This window comes from Platichthys flesus, chromosome 8, assembly GCF_949316205.1.
Source record: "Platichthys flesus chromosome 8, fPlaFle2.1, whole genome shotgun sequence".
NCBI classification, from domain to species: domain Eukaryota; kingdom Metazoa; phylum Chordata; class Actinopteri; order Pleuronectiformes; family Pleuronectidae; genus Platichthys; species Platichthys flesus.
The window spans coordinates 9,517,860-9,544,627 of NC_084952.1; the positions used below are offsets into that span (position 1 = coordinate 9,517,860).

Sequence of the window (26,768 nt, forward strand, 5' to 3'; positions counted from 1 at the left end):
GACAGCATTTGTGATGTAATACACATAAGGTGTGGGCAATCTGAGGCGTCCATGATCTACATTTCAATATGATTAAGCAGTCGCTGGCAGTGAAATGCTTCAGTCACAGGCTCTCTTCTAGCAATGCTCAAGTAATTACAACCTTTAAATTAAAATAGAAAGTCAAAATTTAAAATAGAAAATAAAGTATATATATCTAAATATATATATATAAACAGCTGAAGAGAAAATAAAACAACAATAGTGCAATTATGTGCAAATATGTCATGGTGCTGGTTTGGTGGAATTATTGCAGTTCAGAGGAGTTTAAAAGTCTAATGGCCTAGGGCATGAAACTGTCTCTGAGCCTGATTGTGCGGGCCTGGATGCTGCGGTCCCGTCGGCCAGACGGCAGCAGGCAAAAATGGTTATGGCTGGGGTGAAAGGGGTCTTTAATAATCTGGCAGCTCTTCTTCCTGCACCGCTTGGTGTAGAGGTCCTCTATGGATGGTACCGCCGTCCTGGTGATGTGCTATGACATTTACACTTGGTGTATGACACGGATCCCCCCCTCCATTCTCAAATCAATAGAATAATGTACCTACCGATGTGTATGCTGATTTAGAGGAGTTATATAAACATGTCATTATTATGGATTCTCTTTGAAGCACGACATTTTCAAAATAATTCAACACCTGTAAAGTTGCAAATTACCATCTTGATGGTGCACTCTTAGATTAACAGTGAATTAGAGCTTCACTGATTTCAGACCAGATTGTTTTTGGTCAAAGTGCACTGAGTTTCCTAAAATAGAACTGTGCCAACAATGCACCTGACTTTACCTGTAGTCCAACACACCCATGGCTGTTCAGATGGATGCAAGTGCATGTGTTGTACAACTAACTTGCTACCAACACCAACTGTGTCAATCTTAAACTAGCAAAGATAATTGTGTTGTGCTTGTGTGTAAAATAGAGCTCATTGTGTTTTAAACAGTGGAAGTAGACAAAAGAAGATCCATACACTGCGTTAACTATAGTGACGGATTGTGGATAATTGCTGTGAATTAAAATCGTGAAATATATAATTTATTTTTTTGGGGGGGAAGATCAGCCACTGCTTGTACACATAGATCATTATATTTTTGAGTTTCCTGTATTCTGGTTCCATCATTATCAACAAGGTGCGGCGGCAATTTGGGTTTTGGCTTCTGAGTCCCACTCCATTCACGGCAGTCTTAAAGCTGCTCCTCTTGAATGTCTGCAGTATGCAGATGACTCGTTCTGATGATAGGAATGTGAACAAGCAAAGTATTCAGCTCTACCTGTGCTACCTAGACCACTATCTCACCGGCACGGCTCGCAGCCAGTCCTTCAGGTTGGTCGTATTCTGAAGCAAGGCATTAGGATTACTCTCTCTGTTTAGCTTCTCATTGTCTTGTCCCCTGGCCCCTCCCCTGTGAAGCGGCCTCTTCTTTCGCTCCATTCTCTTGTCTCTCCTGTGACTGAGAGCCAAGTGGTCTAGTCTGAATGGCTGTTTCCGCAACCGCTGTCACCGGTCTAGGGCTTCCAGTGCGTTGCTCTTGGTAGCAGGGAGTCAGGCGGTGTCTGGTTACCTCACCTTGCAGCGTCACTCTGTGTTGTTAACCCTTTGAGCCGAGCAAAGGGTGCAGAGCCGTCCTGCGGCAGGATCCGTGTTTGCTTTGAATCCCCCTTAGGTTTCGGCCGGCAGCGGAGCGGGGGGGTTAAGAGTTCAGCAACTTGAAGCTTGTTTTTGCACCTGCCCGGTATTTTCCAGGAGCTTGGACTAACTTGGACGAGACTTCTTTGTAGTCATGGGTGTTTGTTTTCCGAGGCTACTTGTGGACCTGTTTGACAGAATCTGGACTTTGATCGCTTGTTCACATTACAGGAAGTGTAACCAGCAATGGATGATTACACCGTGAGGTAGGAGTCAACCCCTACAGGCACGGCAGGGTGGGAGATAAGTGGAAAAATGTGCCCGATAATCACTGGTTCATGTTATTTTGGACGGACCATTTAAATGTTGTTATTGAGGCAATACTGTACATTATTGTATCCTGTTAATGATGCGATGCAAGTTAGTTGTATGTAACTAAAAGTGCTGCAGCTCTGAGATTTCAACCCCTATTAATTCTCCATTCACTTTCCTTTCTTACATCAGCACTTAATAGTGTTAAATAGTCAAAATGTTTAGATATATGACAAAATCAGTCCCTCACAGTGCAGCCTTTTTTTGCGCCTCTTTTGTGTGGTCACATGAGCGACAACCTGCTTGTTTTTCTAGCTGCATCTGCCCTTCTGTTTATCTAGCCTTGTGGTGTGTGGTGCGGTGGCCTAGCTTGTTCCCTCAGCACAAAGCGCACAGGGCACAGCAGGCTAATGAGAGCATTCTTAATGAGGAGGTCCAGGTATATTCATACATCATCCCTGTGCTGCTCGGTGGCAAACTGGATCTACACACTTGTGACAAATGGTCATGTATTTAGAATTGTTGGAGCTCTTTCCTTTGTCTTTTTTTTTTAACCACGTTGAACTTAATTAATCTGTGTAGTTAATTACCTGACACGAGACATTACTTGATGTGTAAGGCAGATCTGTGATAAACCATCTGTTCCTGGGGTCATTAATCAGCCCTGAGATTCACTGAGGCTTTCCTCTGTTCGCTTACTGCAGCACAATCTAAGGCACAGATTGTCCAACAGTTTTCCAGTGAAATGCTAGAAAAGCGATTCTGTTTTGGGGTTTATTTGATGTTTCACCACCTGATGCACCTTCTGGTGTATCAACCCGAAAGCCGGAAGTGAATGTGTAGTCTGTATTCCCAAGGTCCTATTTTTTGTGGTGCCGTTGATTAATATTATTATTTTTTTTTTTAATGCTTTACAGAATATAGTCGCTTTGAGTCCAAGATCCACGACCTGAGGGAGCAGATGATGAACAGCAGCATGAGCTCTGGATCAGGCTCCCTGCGCACCAGTGAGAAACGCTCTCTCTATGTCAGGTAAAGCTGGAGCACTCACACACAATCCGACACAATTAGAAGTTCAGGTATCATTTTCCTTTCCCAATACCTGTTCCAATACCTGGACTTAACATATTGACCAATACCAAGCACTGATCATCCCACACCTGTGTATAGATTCTATACTATAGAATGAATTACTAATCTTCTACATTTATTATATTTTAACAGTTGCATCTTACTATGCATTTATGAAAGGGCATTTATAAATCTCTAGACACAACCATACTTGCGCTCACTGCATCAAGTTTTAAGATCTATAGTTAAAAGAAACACTCAAACCTCTACCTGTCAGTCAGAGTAAATAAAGCCTGAAAGAAGATGAAAGTTCTCCTTGTGACGATTATACAATAAGAGCTGATTCTATTTGTGGGATCATGTTTAATTCAGGTTATTGGAGCTCATACATCCCCATCAAAAAGCTGATGGACAGTCATTCCCTGTTGTTGTTTTGATGCCACGCTTGACATTGACTCTAACTGTCTGTAATGTAGATTGACAGGCGAGCTTGTTGAAGTGACCTGTGTTATGACACTTTGGGCCTGATGCCAAACTGGATGTGGGCTCATTTAGGAATTAAAACAGGTGGCATCCTTCTGCTCGCCTAAATGCAGCAGGTAACAAAGGACTCAGGGGGGGTCAAGGTAAAAGACCATGTGATGTAACTCCATATTCCACAAGTACCTCCCCATGGTTCTACACAAACAAAAATGAGCTTCATATCGCCTAGGCCAAATAGCAACATTAGTGGATTGATTTAGCCTGAGTTCAATAACAATGGACCATTCTCTGATAAATCAAGAGAATAAAGGTGTTATCTCATTAGGAACATACTGTAGTCAGAGGAGAGTTACCAGTCTGACTCATGCCTCTCTTTTAGACTGGGCCCTATGAGGCATGTAAAGCCCGACTTGCTGCTGTGTGGGCGACTAAGCCCGTAGTTATGTTGGGAAAGCTGTCTAGTTACCCGGCTGATGCAGGAGCCGCCATGTCCTCCCAGCCCAGCCTCAGGAATGTGGAGGCGTTAAACCTCTAAGGTGCACAAAAAAACCTGTCACATGTGCTCACACTCTGAAACACCCAAGCATGTAAAGGTGCAATAACACAGTTATTGCGACCAATTTGATTATAGCTCGTCAGCCTATGTTGAAAGTGCTCTCTTATCCTTGTAAAGAAACTAATAAGTTATCCCCCACCTGGCTGCATCATGACAGTTTTAGCAGTTTTGCTTACTTAATGACACGTGCAGTTTCGGTTGGCAGGAAAAGCTTGGAAAAAATGTGTATATGGCCTGAAGATAAAGGATTGTAGGTCAAGGAAAACTTAAGCCAGTAAAGCAGGTATGAATATCTGCAGCAGTGGCTGTGGGTTTTCCTGTCTGACAAGAGTGACGCACCCAGACAAACAATAAACACTGACTGTTTGTAGTGGAAAGTATGTGGCATTAGCAGGTAGAAATGTCAAGTGGAAACAGGGTATGAATGACGTTCTTTGATATGCTGGTGCTCAACATTTTGACACGATTCTCCATCATATCTTTTTATGGTTAAATATACACTTGGGATTTAAATAAGAATGGCATTATCCAGCCAGTAAAAAACAATAAGTGGCTTTTCTGGATGGGTCACATGTTTCCTCCAATCACACCCCACATGAAATGATAATAAAAAGAGCCCGACCAATCTGAATCTTTAGAGGTCGGCCAAATATTATTATTTTGGCTGAATGATTTCTACAATGTTATCAAACCCTAATGACCAACAGATCGCTAATAAATACAAAGAAAACAATACAATACAAAGAAGTCACTAATACAACCTCATATGTAGAACTTTAATTATAGTTATGTAAAATGTTAACATAAATTCCCATCTTTCTGCGTTGTCTATTCTGTAAAATACATTTTCATAACAGCAAACATAAACACTGGCATTGTTTTTTCTGTTACAGGCTCATATTGATAAAACCAATATATATATGTCAGTCTGATTCCAAATAGGAAATGGTAACAGGGAGGAATGTGGTAATTTAATGAGTAATGATAATGTAACAAAATGAAGTGTGGCCACCGAGTGTAACCAAAGCTTTTGTTTGTGTAGAGCTTTGTTTGACTACGACCGGACGAGGGACAGCTGCCTGCCCAGCCAAGGCCTGAGCTTCTCTTATGGGGATATCCTCCATGTCATAAATGCTTCTGATGACGAGTGGTGGCAGGCGAGACTCGTCACACCACATGGAGAGAGTGAGCAGATTGGGGTCATTCCGAGCAAGAAAAGGTACAGTCGCTCTCCATTTGCAGACAAAACCAATACGACCGCACACGTTCATGCCCAGCATAAATCTGTTTCCTGTTTCCTTCCCCCCCCCCCCCAGAGTGGAGAAGAAAGAGCGGGCCAGGTTAAAAACAGTCAAGTTCCACGCCAGGACAGGCATGATAGAGTCGAACAGGGTAAGTGTAGAGGGCCAGCTGCTCCCTGCCCTGGTGCCAGAGAGGCTGTCTTCAGAACTGCTGCTGGGCTCCCAGGGAGATGGCCTACTTCCCCCCTGAGTGTGGGAAAGGGACCAGCACCTGCTCACTGAAGCGAGCACAAAAAGCACTCGTATTACTGTATAGATTACACAGGAGCTCCGTGGAGATGAGAGGTCTCTGTAACCTCCGCAGCTTGTGCACTAAATGATATTAAGAGAGGTGCACTTACAAAATGTCAGCACGTTTATCAGACGCTGATCCGTCAGATTTAATTTGCAGAAGTGTAAATCAGCTCTAATTATCTATCTGTATTCTGCAAGGAGATTTCATTTGATATTAAAAAGGTAAATCTTAAAGCTGGTCAACGGAGGCCTGTTAGCTTCACAGTGATATGCCATCCATTTCCACACATTGCCTGCCTCTCATTTTCATTATTTGATGTGTATTGTTTGTCGGCATTTCATTTGTTTTTTTTTGTTTTGCATGGGCGTCGAGTACCTTCATTGAAACCCATTCTGTTTTTGTTTTCACCCTCTCATTGCCCCCCCCTCCCCCCCTTCTCACCCACACACGCAGCCAGTCAAAGTAAAGCGCAAAAAAAGCTTCAACCTCTCGCGCAAGTTCCCGTTTTACAAGAGCAAGGAGAATATTGTGCAGGAGTTGGTGGAGTCTGAACGTGAGTACCAGCTGTGTGATCGAGGGGGGTGGTGGTGGTGTTGTTTTCCGTCCTTTCCCGTCCTTTCCCCCTTCATGCTTCAGTTCTGTCTCTCAACTTCCATCTTTCCGCTCACCTCCAGGGATGGTGTGTGTGAGATGGCACCACTCTCATCCCTTTCTCACTGTCCCAGAGAGAAGCTCCACATGCAGAGCTGGCATCAAGCGGGGGGATGTGGGCTTCTCTCTGGTGTGTCTGTGCATCTGTCTATGGGCTCCAGAGGAGTGTTTCTCTGTGTGTGCCGCCAGCTGTGCATGTGTGTGTGTGTGCGCGCACGCACACAAGTTCTTGGCCGTATTAACATACAGGCCTTCTAACACTGTGATGCTACTCCTTGTATTAGTCGTGATCAATCCTCCAGTCAGTCACTGACCCACAACAAGGAGAATCTCATTAACTGGACTAAAGCTTTAACATTTAACAGGTCAAAATCCCATTTTAATGAGATTGGGCTTGTGTAATTGAAAGGCCGTGGCTTACTATGAACAAAGTGGGGCTCAGGCTTAATGAGTACAGCATTGCACCATGTGTCAGTGGGCCTGGCGCGCACCACACAGCACTCCTCTTCCTCTCTGCCCCAGCTCTCACTAACCTCTTCTTCTTCCTGTCTGCTCTCTTCTCTTGGTTTCTGCTCTCACCTGTCGGGACATCTAGGACTTCCCAGGGTTAAGCGATGACTTTTATGGATCAAAGAGTTTGAGTAAGTGTGTGGTTGTACTGTGTCGAGCAGCTGTCCCCCAAGCTCCGAGAAAAAAAGCTTTGTCACTGCAGACCCAGCTGGGAATGCTAAACCACACAACTTTACAATGACATACGTACACACACAGACCTAGGTGCTTGCACACACACAATGCACACACGTTTACTCCGATTCACAGGACATATAAAACATGCATTCCCACGGGAGGGTGAGTGAACGTTACACTTCTTCTCAACGTCCCCTGGGGTCTCTAGAATAATTGTTTAGCACAGTTTTGTCAGATAAGGTCACAAGGAGCTGGGATGTATTTGTCACCAGAGCAGTGAGTTGCTTTGCCCGGTTGGAAACACTTTTCCCTCCACTTCCCAAGAGTCATCCAGCTCCCGCCTCCCTCCCACCAGTGGACAGTGTAACACCTGTATATTTTCTTTTGTCTTTTCTCTGATACAAGATCTGTTGCCACAGGCACAGATCTAGCAATAGGAAACACTGGTAAGGGAGTTGTGGGTCATTTGGGATACGGTCACAGGAAACACTTAATTTCCTATTGCTTGCACCTTAAATAACTTCCCCAATACTGCGAGAGCATGGCTACTGTACCAGACAGGACTTCTGCTTTCTTTATTCCCCTTTTCTTTAATGGCCTGGATGTTCAGAAACAAACTGCTTTTTTTTCCTGTTGGCTGTTGAGGCTGGTGAAAATAACTTTCACCCTGTAAGAAGATAATTTATTTGTATTTAACTGTGGTTTGTTTTTTATTGAGGTAATGTGCAACTTTCTCTCCTGTGCTTTTGCAGAATGCCTGACATCCAACACGAGTGACAGTGAAAGCAGTTCTAGTGAGTCGCCGTCATTTCTCTCTCATTTCTCTCTCATAGGACTTAGGCTGGCAGTTATTCCTAAAATGTTATCAAGTCCTTCTGATAAAGAACTGTAATTGAGGTAATCAACGTCATGTGATAAATGCCCCATTTATAATAATGTCAACTGACTCTACAAGCCTGGTATCCAGTGGTAGATTGTTTAGGGGCCTTCACACTTGGTTTGGAGCCTACACCTCGGAGTGGCAGCGCCCTACCAGAGGTTTTGAAAGTGGTCAGGACTGCTTGGAGTGTAGAGCTGTGTATCATCGGGTGTAGCTGTGAAAGTGGACCAAACACATTATATCACAGAGTGGGAGCATGTATATAGAGGATCAAATTGGGCCCTGGATTGATGAGGATTCCTGACCACATTTCCAGTCGGTCAAATCAAGTATTGGTGACCCACTGCATCAAGTGCTGTGCTGAGATCTAAAAGAAAATGGAGGATTTGCCTCCATCCAGCAGTTATCATCCATGATCATTTAAAAATAATTGTCTTAACTGTGTATTACAGAGGGACAAGAGGACACAATTCTCTCCTATGAGCCAGTCATCCGACAGGAGAGTGAGTAACTCCCTTCTACACATTTAATTTAAAAAGCAGAAGGACTATGTATTGTTAGTTTCACAATGATTTTCACTTTCTCTCTCCGTCTCCGACGCAGTCCACTACACAAGGCCTGTGATCATCTTGGGCCCAATGAAGGACAGAGTAAATGATGACCTCATCTCCGAGTTTCCCCACAAGTTTGGCTCCTGTGTTCCCCGTAAGTAGACAACACACAGCAGCTCTGCAGAGTGCGCTGAAACTCCAGTCGGCTGTCGCCCAGAAGTAAACGCGATCCTTTCCCCTCCGCAGATACGACTCGTCCAAGGCGAGAGAATGAGATGGACGGCCAGGACTACCACTTTGTGGCCTCGCGAGAGCAGATGGAGAAAGACATTCAGGACAATAAATTCATCGAGGCCGGCCAGTTCAACGAGAACCTCTACGGGACGAGCATCTTGTCCGTCAGAACTGTGGCTGAGCGGGTAGGCACAGTGTTGGTCTGTTGTGTTGAGTTACCAGATTGGGTTTGGTGTAAGCAGAGGCTTGTCGAGGTGCCTGCTAAATTAAAAAGAAAATGGATGTTCTCTCACAAAGATTCTAAAAAGTTGAATTTGTTTCTAACAAACATATTTAACCTACCAGCAGGGGAAGCACTGCATTTTGGATGTGTCCGGGAACGCCATAAAACGACTGCAGCAAGCACAACTTTATCCAATCGCCATCTTTATCAAACCAAAATCCATTGAAGCCCTAATGTAAGTTTGATACACTCTGTGATCCAGATGTTGGTTCTTGTGAACGTGTCTTTGATTAATAACCCAAACACTTGTGTTTTCAGGGAAATGAATAAGCGGCAGACGTATGAGCAGGCCAATAAAGTCTTTGACAAGGCAGTGAAGCTGGAGCAGGACTTTGGAGAGTTTTTCACAGGTTAGTATCACAGCACTTTCTGATTTGGGGTTTGTAGCTGAACAGTTTTTATAGATTAATCTGGTAGTTAATGGTCGATAATCTATTTCTGTAAATAGAAAGTTTTGGTTGATCCCCACCACAACTTATGCATTTAATCACTTTCATACCGTCAGTGATACAAAGCATAAAGATACTAAATTTGAAATGATAGACACAGACCAGCAAATATTCTGTGTAATAATTTCATATTGATTATCAATAGTGTCGCGAATCAATTTTCTGTCTGATGCTACTTTTCCCTTTGTGTCTGTGTGTCCAGCTATTGTACAGGGTGACTCACTAGAGGAGATCTACAACAAAATCAAGCTCATCATCGAGGAGCAGTCCGGTCCCTACATCTGGATCCCCTCCTCAGAGAAGCTCTGAGCTCCCTGCCGTCCCTCCTCTGCGTCGGTGCAGAGCCTCCCCCTCTTGCCTCCCAGAGACCCCACCCGAGCCCAAATAGGCCCCCCCCTTCCCTGTCCTCACCTCCTTTTTGCAGATATGTTTCATATCAAGTTTTAGTGTCATCATTATGTTACTCTCTAAATGAAAAAGAAGTCTTATCACCATTACTGTGACTGTGCACACCCCTGCATGAGTTTCTCAACAAATCCATTCAAGACTGGAAATGCCATTCCAAAGGAATTTGTCTAGCGAACTAACAAAAGGGAAAAGGAATAAATCCTTTTGTGGACTGGGACTGACTGAAGATCGGAACGTTTTACAGAAATCTGGAGCGAGGAGTTGGGATTCGAAGAAGTTGCAGGGGAAAAGAGACAAATCATACCAAGTTGGGACACTTTGTAAATGTTCATCAAAATCACATTTAAAAAGACGCGAAAGATGAGAAGTTGAAGACCAATTAAGTTTATTTTGTTTTTTTGTTTTTCTAAACTGGATCAAATTTAGCCCTGCTGATGGTACTGTTCAAGGAGGCATCTCTCGTTTATAATGACTGAGGAAATTACAGTGGAAGAGCCTACAAACTGGTGATCTGTTTATCACACAGCAGCTTGCCGTTTGGTCCGCTGCCATTTGTCTGTGCTGCAGCTGATAAAGACATCTCGGGAGGCAGATCGAGAGGAAGACATGTGTTGTGGATCTCTACATTTATATTCTAAAAATCACAAGATAAATGACAAAATCTTACTGAGATTTTACTACATATTAAAGAAACGTACACATTTTACACTTCACTAGAAATGTCAATTTGGAGGGCTGTTAGATTTTTTTTTTTTATCTCTTTCTTTGTGGGATTTTTTGCTTGTGGTTTTTAGCTGCTCTGTGTAAAGGATGGGGGTAGAGAAGTGTAACTGGGCTCTCTGCAAAACACCAAACTGCCTTACATCAAATACAAATTCTGTTTTGTGACTACCTGTTGTCTGTGAGGGAGGCTGCACATAATTGACAAGGAAGAGAGAGGAGACCACTCTCGTCTTTCCTGACTTATCGTGTGTCCTCCATCTGCCAGGAGGCCTGACTTGAGTGCAATAGATAAAAACAAAGTCTCACCTCTGTGGGCCCCTTTTCCTCCCCTGTATTTCCACCTTTTTGCTGTGTAATTAAATACGAAATTTGGCCATTTGATTACAGTTTGGACAGCCAGAGCCTCCTAGCTCACGTTGAGCAGCAGACCACCCTATTACACTCTCTGCCTTCCAAGATGATTCTCTTCTGATTGAATGGTCACATGGTACTGTCCTATCTGCCGCCGTGACGGTGGCCTTAAAACGGGTAGAACAAGACAATAATTGTATTGGATGTCCTAACAATTAAAGAGTCAATATAACCTGATTTGGATTGTCCCCCTGTCATCAACAACACTAAAGTTGGGTTGGATTAAATCGACATGCTTTGTGTATCTATAAACATACGAATTCTTCATGAATCTGTTGTTGGCAGGTGCTGAGCCATTGTGTTGAGCTCTTAGTGCATCGGGGTGAGCTGCAGCGGCTCAGGAGTCTCCAGGTACAAATACCATGTCCCCTGCGACTGAAGTACCCGTTTTGGGCGATGACAGAGAAAGTTAATAGTACTCGAGGTACTGTCACTTAATTAAAAGCGTTTTCGACTGAACTGTGTCATTGGGTTGTGTTACGCGTCTTTTCAGCGCAGCGGGGAGCTCGTTCAAGGCCGTCAGCGTAGTCACTTTTTGAGGTGGCTGCATCACCAGGATCAAAATGACCTGCTCCACTCCCCCCCCCCCCTGCAGAGTTTGGCACTGTATGTTAGTGTTTGCATGTGAGAGGGCACAAATGAAGAAGGAATACCGTGGCCCCCTGATATTGTGAACGTTCTCACTTTCCTCCGCAGCTTTTTAAAGAGTCCACGCGGAGTTCCTTTTTTCCTTTTCGTTTTTTTTTTTCTCTTGAGAGAGCCAGACCCAACAAGAAGTGGTTACTCAGACCTCTGGGGTCCCCTGCTCTCTCCCACCCACAGAGCACCTGTACCTGCAGGCAATTTCTGAACAGGTGTGCCCACCTGCCAGGCACCACTGCTAAACCAGCTGTCATTACCTGTGTCAAAACCAGAGTTCAGGGAATAACCGAAGGGAACAGAGCCATTTATAAACTGCTTGCAGACTGTTTCAAAGGGTGTAGTAGCTGTACAATGTAAATAAGCCCCCAGCAGATCTCCCTCACCTGTGCTTCATGCATGTGTGAATCAAAACTGGGACAAACATGTTTTATAGACCACAAATGTCAGGTAAGTAAAGTTTGAACTTCTCTCGAGATTTAATTTCCATACAAATGTGCTGTTTGATGGTATTTCTCTTCAAATGCCTATTGGAACACTTAACTAGTCAGTTGGGAACTTGATTCCCTCAGATAGGGCCTGTCTACATGTGATTTCTTGTGGAACGTGTCTGGGTGTATAGATACAAAAAATATATTGTAAAATAAAGAAAAAGCGACGCAGGCAGAAACCAACACAATACCACAGAAACCAGGAGCATTGATCAATACATCATTAGAAGTTTAGAATTGGTCCTCTCTGGTGTTTAGTTGAAATACAGCTGACTGTTAACAATGTGTGTGGTATTCATACCTCAGTCAGCCATGTCAAAGCCCAAAGAACTTGATTTCATTTTACTCTTTCCACTGAGGTTGTGCTATATAACAAGATGGAACCTGAATGCCTCTGTGTGTGTATAATTGATGAGGGTCTTTGTTCTGGTGAGAGAAATGATGACATATATGCTTTTTATTTTTTGGGCGGGTGGGTCAGGGTTCTTGTTTGTACTTTTGGGTGATGTTTATGTTCTAGCACATCTGTGCAGTAAGTGCTTGCAAACATGAACCCTTTGATTGTACAGTAGTTTCCTTCCTGTCACTGCAGGTGGTACAGCCTATCAGGACACTTGGCCTCATGGTCTTCCCTGTCCTAGTCATGAGGGAACAGTCCTGCAACTTTTGTTTGGGTTTTATTTTGGGACTTGACAAGAGTTTATTTGTTTGAAAATAAAATATGTGACTCAGTTATGATTTCCGATGTGCTTGTTATTCCGCTTGAACAGACTAATCTTCTGAATAGACAATATTTGAACTCTTAAGGAAAGATTTTTTATAAATTCTGAACTTTATTGACTGAAGATCAAAGGAACAATGTGATCAAACCAGAAATGTGTCTCAACCACTCAGCAGCTCAAATGGCCTCAAACTACACAGGTTTAGAGCAAGAATTTTTGCAACTGTGGAATATGTGATGAACATTCTACCACAACATTAATAATGTATAGTTGCAACAAACAAGACGAAATAAATAAATTAAATGCCCCCCTAAAATCAGGCCGGTAACACCGGGCTGACGGGTCCCAGCTCGGTCATTCCTCTAAGAGGAGTTTCTTGGCTTTGTCCAACCTGTCCAGGATTTCACTGTAGAGACCAGACATCTGTGGACACACAAGAAATTGTAACTTAAAAAGGTCTTTGCTGCCGTGATGCTGAGTTCAAGCTCTTGTTGTGCTTCACTGTTCTGACCACACCGGTCCTCTCCACCAGGCGTCTACCTGCATCTCGTAGCTCTCCTGCAGGGATCCCAGGTGGGAGACAAAGCTCATGGCGAGGCTGCACCACTTCTCTGCCTCGGGATACTGAGCCAGGCTGTACAGCAGTATCCCCGTGTTCCAAGCCCGAGTCAGCAGCCACAGAGTCTCCATCTCTGGGAAGTCGCTGGGCTACAAAGGAGAGCAGGAAGATGCTCAAAAGGCCTTTTAACAGAGGCCACCTGGGTGACTTCCCTGAGCCAAGTGTGGAAGGAAATCAGTGTTTTCAGTGGGTGAAAGCCTGCGGGTAACATTATTAAATTTCATCCAATCATGTACTACTGTATGTTAACCTCTGCTAATGCATAATGTTAATGTTTTTCACAACACTTTAATCTTGGGCTTTCACTTTGATCCAAAGAATTCCATTTGCGTAATAACTATGAAAGGGGAAATCTGCGCTGCCTCAGAAGCAGTGTAATGGCTCAATAATTTGATGCTTCTTTCAGAGCTGCAGCTCACCGGCAGTGTGATGATTTGTACAGGACATTAACATTCAAATTGGCAGGAAGGGGGTGGTGAATGGAAGCATCTGCTAATTGAAGTGCGGCTGAAAGCCCATTGATAAAAAGAGACTTCTAGAACAGCAGGCAGGCATGGAGTGGAAGAGAGGGGGTTAATTATACACCAGGCAGCAGCTCTGTTGGAGGGAACAGGAGGTGGGAGCCAAGGGACGGCGGTGTGTGATTGGCACTGGCTTACTGTGGCTGCAATGATGGACAGGGCCTCCTCGTAATAGTCCCACACCTCCTCGAGCACATGAGCCTCCACCTCTGACACACCGCTCGGGAGGGACAGCTTGATCAGGCTGTGAACGCACTTGCTAAGACAGTGAGACAAAAACAGTTACACAATCAGAAATTCTTTCCTTTTAATCACGTATGGATTTTAAACCAAGCGTTTTGGGTGTTTTCATGCAGAGTAGTGCTGGGTATGCCTGCAGCGGGCCAGGTCAGCCTGTGGTTTTTTCTTGTGCAGAGAGAGAGCAACTCTCAAGGCCTTCTTACACAGCAGAGGGAAGTGGGCTGGAGGCTCCATGGCTAAAGCTACATATAAAAGATGGCAGCACAATAAATAGTCCAGAATATTTCTGTTTCTTTAGGCATTACAGAAAGCGTTGTTTTGTTTTACCTGCAATGTTCTCGAGAAGCTTGGTTTCAACATGTTCCAGCTCCAGGACGGACTCCAGCACTGTATCAACCTTGGGGTCATTCAGCTTAGCGCGAGCTTCAAATTCAAACTGCAGCAGCAGTGTGTCTGTTGGGTCTGCTGAGAAGCTTCCTGCAAGTTCATGTTGAAAGAAATTTCAAAAGATCCATTTTCATTTATGCAAAATGAAGGAATAAAATGTGCTTTCTCAGAATCTGAATGAGCTGTAATCATTTCCTTTTTACTACGAATAAAAGTAGTATATGTTAACAGATAAATAAAACAAAAAAATGGTAATTTCAGATGCAGCTACTCAATGATTTACCTGATGCTTTCAGGGTTTTCCAGATCTCCCAACAGATCTGAATGTGCTCCAGAGCCTGAGTGAGCTCCTCACTCTGTCAACCAAACAGACACACAGATAAAGCATTCAGGGTTCGACATTGCCATCTAGTGTTCAGTTTCTCTCCGAAGGATTATAATGAAACACCTACGCCAGCACCAGTTATGTGGTTAGTCACCTCTCCTCTCCACTAGGCTTGGTACATTTCCATCCATGTGGATGGGGAGGGTGCTATAATGTGGGAGATGGGAGCAGAGGGAGTGGGTGGCACACCTGGTCAGAGTGAGGAGACTTCCTGCAGAGCTCCAGAGAGGCAGCAGCAGCCATTAGCAGACACGTCTTCTGGCCCAGGAGCAGTGTTCGATCAGGAGGGCACAACTGGGACAGCTGCAGGTTCATGTAAATGCACACACGTATGACAAAGGAACCAGAGGATTATAGAAAAGCATCATTTTTTTCTGTATTTACTCCTAATTTAATGGCGATTTTGTTGATTTGCCCTTAAAATAAAAGATTCCATCCCAATTTCTCTGACACACCTGTTCACAAACCATCAGCAGAAGCTTCTAATTGGATAGCATTATGGATAAGCATGAATACATATATTTAAATCAATTACATCCACCTAGGCCACCGCACATTGAGACATAACAATCCATGAGCAATTACAGGTACTGTAGGTAGGGTCAGGATGGGATCATTGTGAGTAACTGAATTCTTTATCTTAAACTGACATGTTTAACTTTCTAATGCAACATTAAATCTCTGTTCAGGTGATATTGATCTAAACCCACATACTATAGATATTGATTAATTCACCTGACAAAGCAGCGAGGGTACTTGCCTGGTAAGAGAGCACAAAGAAATTCCTCATTCTGTCAGGGCTGCCCGTGCACTGCAGAGCTAAGTTCCAAGCTGCGACAGAGACACACACAAACACACACAAACACACACACGCACGCACGCACGCACGCACGCACGCACGCACGCACACACACACACACACACACACACACACACACACACACACACACACACACACACACACACACACACACACACACACACACACACACACACACACACACACACACACACACACACACACACACATGATGAAGGTTCTCCAAGATTTTAAGGGATAGCCTACCATGTCAAACTTAAGTGACAAGGACCAGGGAAATCTTCCTCACCAATCCTCCTGAACCAGTTAGCCTCATCTGTGCGTTGCTCAACAGTCAACAGAGTCTGATGTGAAACTTTCTGCAGAGCTGCAGTGATGACAAACAAAACATTTGTGGGTTGTGATGCAAAGCAGATCCTGTAATTAAGACATTTGTTAAAAGAATGCAATTAACCCATTTTGTGTTTACTCACCCATTCTTAAATACGGCAGCAGAGCATCCAGACCCACATTGCTACCGGGACTGAAGGGAGATGGTTTAGTTTTTATTTTACTAAATGTTTTATCAGTTATGCTATAACTAATAATACATTATTAGCGACATTACCCCTCCACTCACCTCATCCCATCACTTGATTGTTCTATTGTGGAGAGCACAAGTCGAACCAGACACCTAAAAAAAAGATGAATGGAGAAACTGGTGTTGACCTCCTTTTTTAACCTACTAACTGTTTTACACAGAGACACACTTCCAGAGAAGCAAGGGAATATAGGTCAGTGGATCACAGGGGTGTATGGAAATCTAACACACTCATCTCTCAGCACATAAGCTCTCTACTAAATGTTGTCACCTCATGTGTGAAACTCCACCATCGTGTTTTGTTTACTCTGAACACAGCAACACTGAATGCATTGAAACATTATTTTTGAACTCTGAAATTCATGAGTCGATATCTCTGTTATAAAAAAACTAAACTTCAGGTTACTTCTACCTTAGAAAGAATCCAAATGTTATGCTGAATCAAGGTCAAATAACAATGAAAAGTGAACAAAATGCATTCCATGACTAAAAAAACATAAAACACACTGATTTGAGTCATTGTGGGTTCGTGCCCTTAACATTCTTTCACTTCTAGCTTCCTACTCCTTATTCTACTGCTTTTAGATAACTATAATAAAAAAGATTTAATGCCTCATCCCGTTTCCTTCCTGTCCGTTGGTTTGTTTGTTGGTCGGTTAGTTACTTTGTCAACAGAATTATTCAAAAACTACTCTCTTTAATATTACAATATACAGATGCAATTTTGATATTTGCACCAATTTCTCAGGGAATTGATCTTGATAATCCGGCATATTTATGAGTTATATCTATGGGCCTAAGTAGAGGAGGGTTCTCTACTGTTGGACATTCTAGTTTGTTTTGTTACTTAACTCTTCATTTGGATTGCTAAGATAATATTTCAGTTTTCACAGACCTGAGCGCAGTCAGAACCCGAGCTTCATCATTGGAGATTTCACACAAACTCTCCAGTGCCTTCATGGCAGTTTCCTGCTGTTCATTCTGTCTCATGGGAACAAAGGCGCAGATGTCATATTCATCTCAATCTTACAGTATACAATATACTAAACATATAATTACCACACATCCCACACATTTTCTATTTATAGAAAAATCTATTTCTACACCTTAAACTCACAAATTATACCAACTGTGGTTGCAGCGCAACATGTTTGCTGAAGGTGCTTAACTTCAAACAGTTGGGTGTTTATATTACATGTACTACCAGAGTGAGTGCAATAACAAGGACATGATCTCTCATTGGCTTCCAATAAACAAACACAGCCAATTGTGGTGAGCATCTGTCCAAGCTGCAATAACCAGTGCCCACTAGGACTAAATACAGATTTCTGAGGTCCAAAAACATCATGACAATATATTAAGACTGGAAATATTGGTCCAACAACTTTTTTCACAATGCCACACATTTTTGCATCCAGCCAACTGAATGGAGTAATGATGTTACCTCTAAAGCAATCTGAGCAGCCAGACTGAGGAAGTTGGATGCAGCATTTTCAGAAACCAGCAGTCTGTCCTCGTCGGCCACAGGACACCTGGACAGTCGTCCCATTGCATTCAGTGCCTCTGCAGCTAGTGCAAATAAAAATACTCAACAGCTAGACAATGGGACCATGTATGCTTTTACTTTACATGCATCACAGAGGTAATGTTATGCAGAGACCTTTCTTCACATTGTTCTCCAGCACTGCGATCTTGTAAACACTGAGCTGAGTGAATATGCTGTCAGGATCACACCTCTCTGCCTCTTTGATTGCGTCTTTGGCCTGAGGAAGACAACTTTTCATGAACATGAACACATCTCGTGCTAGGAGCAATTGCCATCAAGGCTGGTGATACAGACAAATCGCTACTTGTTGAATTGTGGAACTCGTCACCTGACACAGCCACTGAACATCACTTATGTCCCTGACCATGTTGTGGCTTGTGTGTCCTCACCTTTTCCAGTTGCTTTAGCTGCAGGTAGCAAGAAGCTCTGTTCCTCTGTAGTTTGGATAAGTTGGGCTCCATTTGACCGGCCTTAAAGAAACTCAGGGAGTAGTTATACCACTGCAGAGCCTCAGAATAGTTCCTGGCCTGAGCATAAACATAAGCATTAAGTTATACTTTATATGTCATTGTGTAGAAAATGAAATCTCTGTTTTAAACACATCATATGATATTCACAGTAGGCAGATTCAGTGCAGGAATCAGGGACTAACGCTAGTTCTGAGGTCAATACCTTGTTCAAAGTATTTTCCTGACATGCATGTCTCTGTGTTTTAGGAAACCATATCACCCACAGCAAACCCACACACAGAAAATAGCATGCTACGTTCACAGAGACCAGAGATGGGCACACTGCAGCCCACCAGGGTTATTGCTATGAGGCAACATTGCTAATCACTGAACCACAATGGTCATAACTCCATATATGTGTAGACACTATAATGCATCTTAATAATTATAAACAAGGCTGTGTTTGGCATTATACCTCAAAGTGTTCTGATGCTTTATCCCATAGGATGACATGCAGAGTTGTGAGGGCCTGTGGAGTCAGCTGTTTTCCTGTATAGTGGCCTGTTTGGGTGTAAAGAAAGGTTAACACTAAAGCAGATCCACAGCTACAGTACATTACTATAAAATCCATCATGTAATTTACAGACTGATCATATAAATGAAATTACCAGTGATGCTATCCTCTATCTTCTGTTTACCCAACAGTTCCTTGCCTCTCTGCAACAGTAACTTAATGCTCAAGACGAGAGCAGTTCCCAGGTCAGGGGACGACTCAAAGCGCAGACAAACTTGTTTCAAATACTCAAATGCCAGCACTTCTCTAAACGAACAAAGAAGATATCATTCCGAATAGGTCTGTACAGTCCTGCAATAAAAATGAAATGTGCAGGTGTAGTGATCGTCATGCATTTCTACAAAAAACTAAGTGAGTGCCCGAGCAGAGATGCAGAAGGTTTTACCTGTCTTCAGACATGAGCAGATTCACTGTGCTCAGACACACCTCAAGAGAAACATCAGATTCCAGCGTCTCATTCAGTCCTGGAAACATATTTACTTTATATGATCTGCTTTGAAATGTGTACTTTCAGCTTAGCTTTAAGCCATCCTGTGTAACTTTTACTAAGCAACAGTGCCCTCTGCAGGCACACATGGTGATTCATTCTGTTGGGCTCAAAGAAACACAAAGTCTACTGATCTCAAGGCTCTGACTGCATAGCCCCACTCAATGGTCAGAAACACAACTAAACGGTGGAAATTCCTCATGATCACCAGCTCCCTGAACTAGAAGCGCTGCTGTTGTAACAAACACAAAACATTTAGTTTAAGATTCTTCATATTTTACATGTTTCTGAATACTGTAGAAAAAGGCTGGTGTTTTATGACTTTCAAGTCTTTTTAAATGATCTGTAATTCAGCATTACTCTTCAACATACTTTTGAACTTGCTGGGCCTGATTTGGGCAATTGAAGCTGCGACTATCATTCAGTAACAAACACACTGTTAGGAGAGATTGAAGTTACATTGAACAAACACATGCATTCACTGTGAATAAGAGGAAACGTTCTTCATATTCTGTTGGAGCAGCTGCAGCACCTGATCGGACTTGTAAAAGCAGAGGGAGTAGTTCCATCACCACAGAGAGCAGCAATTCTGGAGCAATTGAACCGATTGGTGTATAAATAAGAAGTATAGTTCTGTGATAATAATCCAATGAGGTGTGGTTACAACTAACCTCCTCTGATATCATCGTCTGAAGCCCTACATCCCAGGAGTATTCTGATCTTTAAGTACAGCCCAGAGGCGCTCACGTGTTCCTGTCAAATTTCACAGAGCAATTAGATACAGAGCAGCTGAGCCTCTTCTATTGTAGTTGCATGCTGCGTCACGCATGTGTAATTTAAAGTGTGAAAATAATTTCTCATATCCCACCTTGTTGGCTAAGCTGACAGCATCAAGAGCCTTCTCCTGAAAGCTCTGACAGTCCCACTCAAAATAAACAGTGGCAAGGAGCCGTAACACTTTGGCCTATTGAAAGAAAACATTTAAGACACTTAAATTATTTTTTATTTTGAATTGTACCAGTGGCCTGAAATAAACTTTTTACCACATCATCTTACCTGAACTTTAGATCCAGGGGCGTATTTCACATTCATTTTCCCTATATCATAGCTTTGGCTGAAAAGAAAAACAGGAAATTTATCAAAAACCTTTTTTTCGTTTAATTATCAGAAATTATCATATTTACCTCAACCAAAACACACTGTCCTCAAACTTTCTCAGATTGTATGTGTCTATTCCAAAGTTGTAGCACATGAGGGAGAGGTACGTAGTCTAGATTTAGAAAATACATTCATTATTAACACACTTTCATTAACAATATGTATAAAAGGAATTAGAAAACTATATATACAGTATAGTAGTATTGTTTGCAGTGATAATACATCTTTTGGCAGCCTCAGCAACATGTCTTTGCAGCGTTGCATATAGACCACAGCCTCATGGTTATTCCCTTGACTTATGGCCTGTGAAGGAGAAGAGATGTGAGCTCCTCATTAGTTGTCAGCAAACAATACACCATTCCCTATTAGCAGAGAATACGATTCTGCCCTCTCATTGATTCTCAGTTCACATTTTAGCTGTCTCACACTTCACACTGCAAGTCTGTCAGAATAGCACTTTCTCAGATGCCAAATATCACACGAACAAATATTCACATTGAAGGTGTTGAACATCACATTCAAAGCTCACCGACTCTGCCTGGCATGAGAGGATTCCAAGCAGATCCTTTTCCACGTCGCCTTTGGATGAAGTAATGTCAGCTGCTCCATCACCTCTGGATGTCAGCTGGCTATAGAGGGTCTCCAGGCTCTAAGGATGGTGTGTGTTGAGTTACTTCTAAAGACGTCAAACTGACACAGATCTCAGCTCTCTCAGTTTAAGTTTTTTTTTTTCTTCTTCACCTTGACGGCAAGTCTTAAGAAGTGATCTGCCATCTGGGGATTTTTGCAGTCCAGCCACGTTCTCCCTGTCTTGCTGGCCATCTGTAAAGTTTGGACGCTGACAAACTAACCCTGTCCTGCTGAAAACCTGAGCACTCATAGAGGGCGTCCACAGTGCAGCTTACCAGAATCTGCTTGCGGATGATGCCCTCTGTTGGATTCTCAGGCTCACAGCAGTACAGCAGACTGCATGCAACATGGCGCACTGTGAAGATCGTGAGAACATTAGAGTGTGCTACTCACGACAACCCCTGCTTATAATCGTGACAGTGTGTCTCATATATCTGAGTAGTTTCCAAATGTTCTGTTCATCACCTTTGGCCTTCTGATTTTTACTTATAGTGGTTCCCACATTCTTAGTGACGGCCCAGTTCCACAGGTGGATGGCACTCTCCTCAAACTGTGTCATAAGAAAGATACAGTTTTTATTCAATTTATTGGCCACATATAGGTCACATAATGGTATCATATATTAAAACGATTGACTGATGAAAAGCTTGGTCATGTAAATGATGGTAGAACTAGAATTATGAATGACACTAAGTCCCTTTTCAAGAGAGAAAAAATATCTCGGAAGTAGAAATATACTGTTAGCATTACATTCTGTGAAGTAGATCCTGCTCTACGAGAGAAATAGCATAGCTTGTTGACCAGGACTGTGGGCTACAAACTTGTATCTACCTGTGGATCTGGTATTTTGGTAGAATCCTCTAGGCCAGACACTTGAGAGAAAAGTTGCTCTATCACGTCATCGTAACTTTTGTGCTGTTTGTGCAACAGGTTCTCTACGAGACCTGCATATGTACAAAAAAAGTCATGAAGACACGTTGACTGGGCATGAACGAGGGGCAACAGCAAAACACACCATCTACACAAGAGTTCTGTTATGTCTGACACTCTAGAACACACATCACAATATATCTTTACACTAGTACTCATGTAGTTCATCACTACCTTCTGGTTGTGCTCAGAAATCAACAGTAAACATTCCCTGTAAGTATAGAATGCTGTCCAGCAACGAGAGGCATTGTCCTAAACAGTGGATGAGCCATAATACATTTTAAGTGAGTACGAAAACCACTTTCTTCTTAAGTGTGCGTCACTTGCTCCCAAATGCCCAAATATTAGATTATAACGAAGAACGATCAACTCTTCAAAAAATGAGAAGTAAAAATGTGAAATATTTTACTTACTAACTTATTTTACCCATTCAGCAATTGTTTATTCTCATAATTTAGAAAAAATAATAACATTTGTCTCATCAGATCATTTAAACATTCTATTAGTTATTATGATATACAACATTTATTACAACATGAAATTTCAGACTGGTAGAAGTGTCAAATTCAGTTCATTATTATAGTGTAGTTCTATCATTCTGTATACGGCCATCATGACTCTGAGATGGAGAGTTTCTGATTTTGTTGGACTTTTGTTTGACCCTAACCTGTGTTTTCCTTGTGTTGAGTTGTGTTATTTCTTAGTACTCGTCCTGTTTTATTTTGAAGTTTTTGCTCCTCCTGTGTCTCTGGTCTTAACTTCCTCTCTTTGTCTTGTTTCCTGATTTGTCTGCACCTGTTCCCTAATGTGTTCCACCTGTGTTCAATCAACCTGCCTCCATACTGTATAACACACACACACACACACCCACTCTCTGTGCTTCCCTTTGTCAGAGTCATTGTGTCTTAACAGTTTCCCTTATTTTCTTCGTGTGCCTAGTGTTTTGTCTTATCATGTTTTTTTCAATTGAGCCTTTTTGCAATCTTTACTGGTTCCAGTGTTTTGGGACTTTTTTTGTAAGTAGCTTTGCTTCTAATTAAATTACACTTTTGTTTGTGCACCATAAACTCTGAAAACTGTTGGATTCCAAAGTAAAATCACTTTTACTAAAATTCATCTTTGGACTAATGTAAGTGAGGGACAAACAGCAGCCATCTCTGGTTGCCATGAAAACATGGCTAGCTGCTGACGTCCTAGCTAGCTGGTGTTAGCTAACTTTAGCAGGACGTCAGTATCTCGCCTGGAATGTCTGAAAGTCAATGCTTGGTATTAACAATGAAAGACTGGGCAGCCACTTACATTTCACGGTTGAAACAAACGGCTCCATGTTATATTTACTACAAGTAGGCGGGTTCGAGATGTCTACACTTAAAGATCAGTAGCGCTCAACATTGCTCTGTACCGTACTAAGCGATGCATTCAGGTGCACCTGAAAAATGTACAATCTCATGGATGTTGCTTGTTTAAAGTTGTATTATTTTCCTCGGTTGAAAAACCTGAATCTACGTTTATGACAGCGTTTAATACTATTATTATTATTATTATTTAACATATATGAGGCTACTGTATGTCATCCTGCAAGGAGAATACAGCCCATTGTTGAACGACACCATTTTAAATACACCTGCAATTTTGAACAAATGTTCATTTTTAATAATCGCACGCAGAAATCAAAGCCTCATGCGATTGTGTTTCACTTTTAACAATTTCATTCAAGAATCAAATCAAATTCTTATCTTACTGCAGTATTGTTTTAAAAGTAACCGTTTATAAGTCTACGATACGCTGGTGAACTCACCACAAATCATTGTTCGCGCCCAAACACCTTACCGTACAACACAATGTAGAAGCGCAACCATTTTCTTTTTCAAATTAAGCTAGCTCATCTGGCCCTCTCCGGCTAGCTTGTCATAGTTTAATTGACATCTGTCAACGAAGGGATGAGTCTGAAGGTAACTACATAAAAGTTCAAACTTAATATTTGTTCACATCCTATTTTTTACAATAGTAGTACCATACATTGTAAATTTGGTAAGACACACTAGCTGACTGTGAAAGGAGCAGAGCCATTGCTAAAAGTATTTACACCTTTTCTCAATTCTTTCATATAGGTCATCAACATGAGATATTTACTGTCTTTATGATACTTAAGTGTCATCTCTTTAAGTGGAGCTAACATCACTTTTAACATTAATGCAGAGCCAAACACAAGTAAAGGAGTTAGTGTTCATTTCTTACAGCAGAGGAATAAGTTCAATGGAACCTAAATGTGCCACTTAACGTATGTGCCACATGCATTCTTTTTTCAACCAATAACTTCTTTTTTCAACCCTAACAAGCCGATTTTCTTAAAGTACAGTACTTTGGTCAACAGGACTAAACCCAAGTTAAAAATAACAATATAACAATTTTGGGTTCTAACACAGGAAGTTATAAATCTGACAGCTCCTTTTTATGTTATTGGTTTTTTATTGTGTTTAACTTCTTGGATTTAACAAATATCTAAGAATTTTTCAGATAATGTTGTGTAATCAATCTTGAGTTAATCAAATATTGAGTTGTGTGACTGCAGCTTGCATGTTTGATGCATTGCTTGGTTTCCAGAAGTCACTCCGTTTTTTGAACTAGTGCAGACTTCTGTTCAATTGTCTGGCTTGAAAACGGACCATGTATAAAACTATTATCGTGCAAAAAAATTTGTTAATATTATGGACTGTAATTCTGACTTCGCCCTCAAACATTTACCCCATAAATTTATGTTTCTTTCTTGCAGATCTGCATAAATGAACGACGGTCTTGGAACTGTGACTTTGTTTCCTCTAAGTTCTGACTAGTCGGTCAGACCCCTTCCACTGAAGACAGACTTTATTTATGCTGGTTAATTTATCCTAGGAAAGGCTGCTGTTGAAGCAGAAGGAAGCCTGCATGCTGATAGTGCTCAACCAGTTAGTTCCCCGCAGTGCGTTTTGAACACCAGAGTCAAAAATAAAACACTTTAGACCCCCCCTCCCGTTACTCTCAGCGTGTAACTTCCACCAATTGTTCATCAGGAGACTTATCTGCTGCCTTCTTGGCCTAGAGGGACGTCTCCTATACTGAAGACTCCCATTTGAACGTTGTTGTTGTATAGACAAGGCAGTGGATTTAGAAATCAGCAAAGAACGAAAGGGGAGGATGTACTGTGTTCAAAGTCTAACTCATGCTTTGAGACAAAACGCATAAGTTGATCATGTCCCCTTTTTTGGAATAAACCGTACAACTTTTTGTGTACACTAATTCAAACCACCACAGATGGACATCACTCAGAGATTTCCTTATGTGGTTTTGTGTAAAAACACAGAAGCTGTGTCATGTAAACTTGGCTCTAAACAGTGACCTAAAATACCAATGGTGTGTAGAGCAAGTCTTTGAATTCTTGAGTTGTGACTGTGCTCTGAGAAACCCAGAAAGCAAAACGACTCCCACAACCGGGATGTTATGAACGGTTTCCCATATTCCCTGTGCTTTTCCTGACACAGTGATGGATGAGTGGGGCTCATCGCATTTCACTGCTGTTGGGCCCTATCCACCAGCGCTCCAGATCCAGTCCCCCAAAAAAATGGTGGCCTTCCAGTCCTGACGTGGGCGGAAAAAGGTGAGGACAGGATGTTCTTATTTACGATCCCTTGCCACTGTGACCCAGAGCAGCAAAGTGATTGTTGTGCTGATAAAAGAAAACAGTCTGCAGCACATCCACACGCGGCAGGGTTCCGCTGCACAAAAGAGGATTATTTACATTGATATAAAAAGCAGTGTATCCTGTTTCTGATGTTAAAAATAAATCCAGCAAATATTTATTCTAAACACTTGGGCTGATTGATTCAGTCGGATATCATGATGATTATTTACTTTAGTCTTTTTTTTCCTTTTTGTGACAAGATACTGCTGTGACCTTTAACCTCAGCTACGTGTTAGAATGATTTGATCAGAGCAAACCAACACGTGTAAAAAAATGTAGGTTAATATTCTACTTTATAATTTAGCTTCAGTTTGTCATTCAGACACATTATACCATACTCTGCCCTCAGGTCACTTAGGTCTTAGCTCCCTTCAGTCCCCTTCAGCTCTGGATCAGTCCCCCTTCTCACATTACTTTGTGTTCTACCATTCATAATTTCAAATCAAATTTTAAAACCTACCTTATTATATTTGTTTTTATTATAGCCTGATTGTGTCTTTTTATTTTTTTTACTTTTATTGGGTCTTTCTCTTGCACAGTTTTTACTGTGGAAGAGTAAGAGTTTTATGTTTGTAAGAGTTTTATGTTTGTAAAGCACTCTGGCTCAATTCATTGATCTGATTGGCATGCGTATTGTTAAGTAAGTGCAGTGTGATTTGGACACGTGATAGGTTCAATATTAATACACTTTCAATAACCGGTGACCAACGCTCTGTATACTTGAGGCTCATCAACATAAGGGATGTTGTCGAACACATCAACAGCAACTGATTCTCAAGTTCTTGGTCCTGTGTACCGAGTCGAGCTTCACTGAATTTTTAATGAACAGGTGAACTGCTCTCTGTGCAGCAGCAGTGATAGGCTTCAGGGTTCTTTAGACTGGGTCCATCAGCCACTCACTGTGGATCAATTACTGCAGGTCACTGTAACAGTCTCAGAAAGGAAGCTGCCACCATCATTTGAGTCAGAACACACAAT

At 42.1% G+C, this 26,768-nt stretch overlaps 2 protein-coding genes across 8 annotated transcripts in view; one reads left to right on the forward strand and one right to left on the reverse strand.

Annotated features, from left to right (window-relative positions):
• Positions 1 to 12,757, forward strand: part of dlg3 (discs, large homolog 3 (Drosophila)) — a 73,645-nt gene extending 60,888 nt beyond the window's left edge. For 4 of the 7 annotated variants that reach the window (XM_062394572.1, XM_062394565.1, XM_062394568.1 and 1 more), the window contains 11 exons: positions 2,889 to 3,003; positions 5,124 to 5,300; positions 5,398 to 5,473; positions 6,071 to 6,170; positions 7,708 to 7,749; positions 8,288 to 8,338; positions 8,439 to 8,540; positions 8,633 to 8,805; positions 8,966 to 9,078; positions 9,162 to 9,253; positions 9,555 to 12,757. In XM_062394572.1, the coding sequence (XP_062250556.1) occupies positions 2,889 to 3,003; positions 5,124 to 5,300; positions 5,398 to 5,473; positions 6,071 to 6,170; positions 7,708 to 7,749; positions 8,288 to 8,338; positions 8,439 to 8,540; positions 8,633 to 8,805; positions 8,966 to 9,078; positions 9,162 to 9,253; positions 9,555 to 9,661 (1,148 nt within the window). In that variant the 3' untranslated portion in view covers positions 9,662 to 12,757. Of the gene's footprint in view, positions 1 to 1,632; positions 1,926 to 2,888; positions 3,004 to 5,123; positions 5,301 to 5,397; positions 5,474 to 6,070; positions 6,171 to 6,863; positions 6,910 to 7,707; positions 7,750 to 8,287; positions 8,339 to 8,438; positions 8,541 to 8,632; positions 8,806 to 8,965; positions 9,079 to 9,161; positions 9,254 to 9,554 lie in introns of those variants that run through there. The other 3 variants (XM_062394566.1, XM_062394567.1, XM_062394571.1) reach the window with 2 other exon arrangements.
• A 114-nt stretch (positions 12,758 to 12,871) lies between these two features.
• tex11 (testis expressed 11) lies at positions 12,872 to 23,399 on the reverse strand. The gene is made up of 29 exons (XM_062393923.1): positions 23,372 to 23,399; positions 21,974 to 22,086; positions 21,608 to 21,692; positions 21,418 to 21,497; positions 21,254 to 21,334; positions 21,042 to 21,161; positions 20,735 to 20,815; positions 20,539 to 20,624; positions 20,411 to 20,468; positions 20,223 to 20,318; positions 20,026 to 20,107; positions 19,253 to 19,331; positions 18,962 to 19,113; positions 18,769 to 18,854; positions 18,234 to 18,371; positions 17,959 to 18,061; positions 17,743 to 17,867; positions 17,194 to 17,279; positions 16,338 to 16,391; positions 16,192 to 16,232; positions 16,008 to 16,085; positions 15,659 to 15,729; positions 15,088 to 15,201; positions 14,797 to 14,869; positions 14,454 to 14,603; positions 14,260 to 14,368; positions 14,025 to 14,145; positions 13,287 to 13,454; positions 12,872 to 13,169 (listed from the first exon to the last, which is right to left on the reverse strand). The coding sequence occupies exons 1-29, from the start codon at positions 23,397 to 23,399 to the stop codon at positions 13,101 to 13,103; spliced, it is 2,727 nt and encodes a 908-aa protein (XP_062249907.1). The 3' UTR covers positions 12,872 to 13,100.
• Between the last annotated feature and the right edge of the window lie 3,369 nt (positions 23,400 to 26,768).

Excerpts from the sequence above, each read along its gene's own strand:
- tex11 (XM_062393923.1), bottom strand. The coding sequence starts at position 23,399 with ATGGAGCCGTTTGTTTCAACCGTGAAAT. Across the intron at positions 21,693-21,973 it reads CCAAAATACCAGATCCACAG|TTTGAGGAGAGTGCCATCCA; the intron begins GTAGATACAAGT and ends CTTATGACACAG. Across the intron at positions 20,469-20,538 it reads GACAGTGTGTTTTGGTTGAG|CCAAAGCTATGATATAGGGA; the intron begins GTAAATATGATA and ends TTTTCTTTTCAG.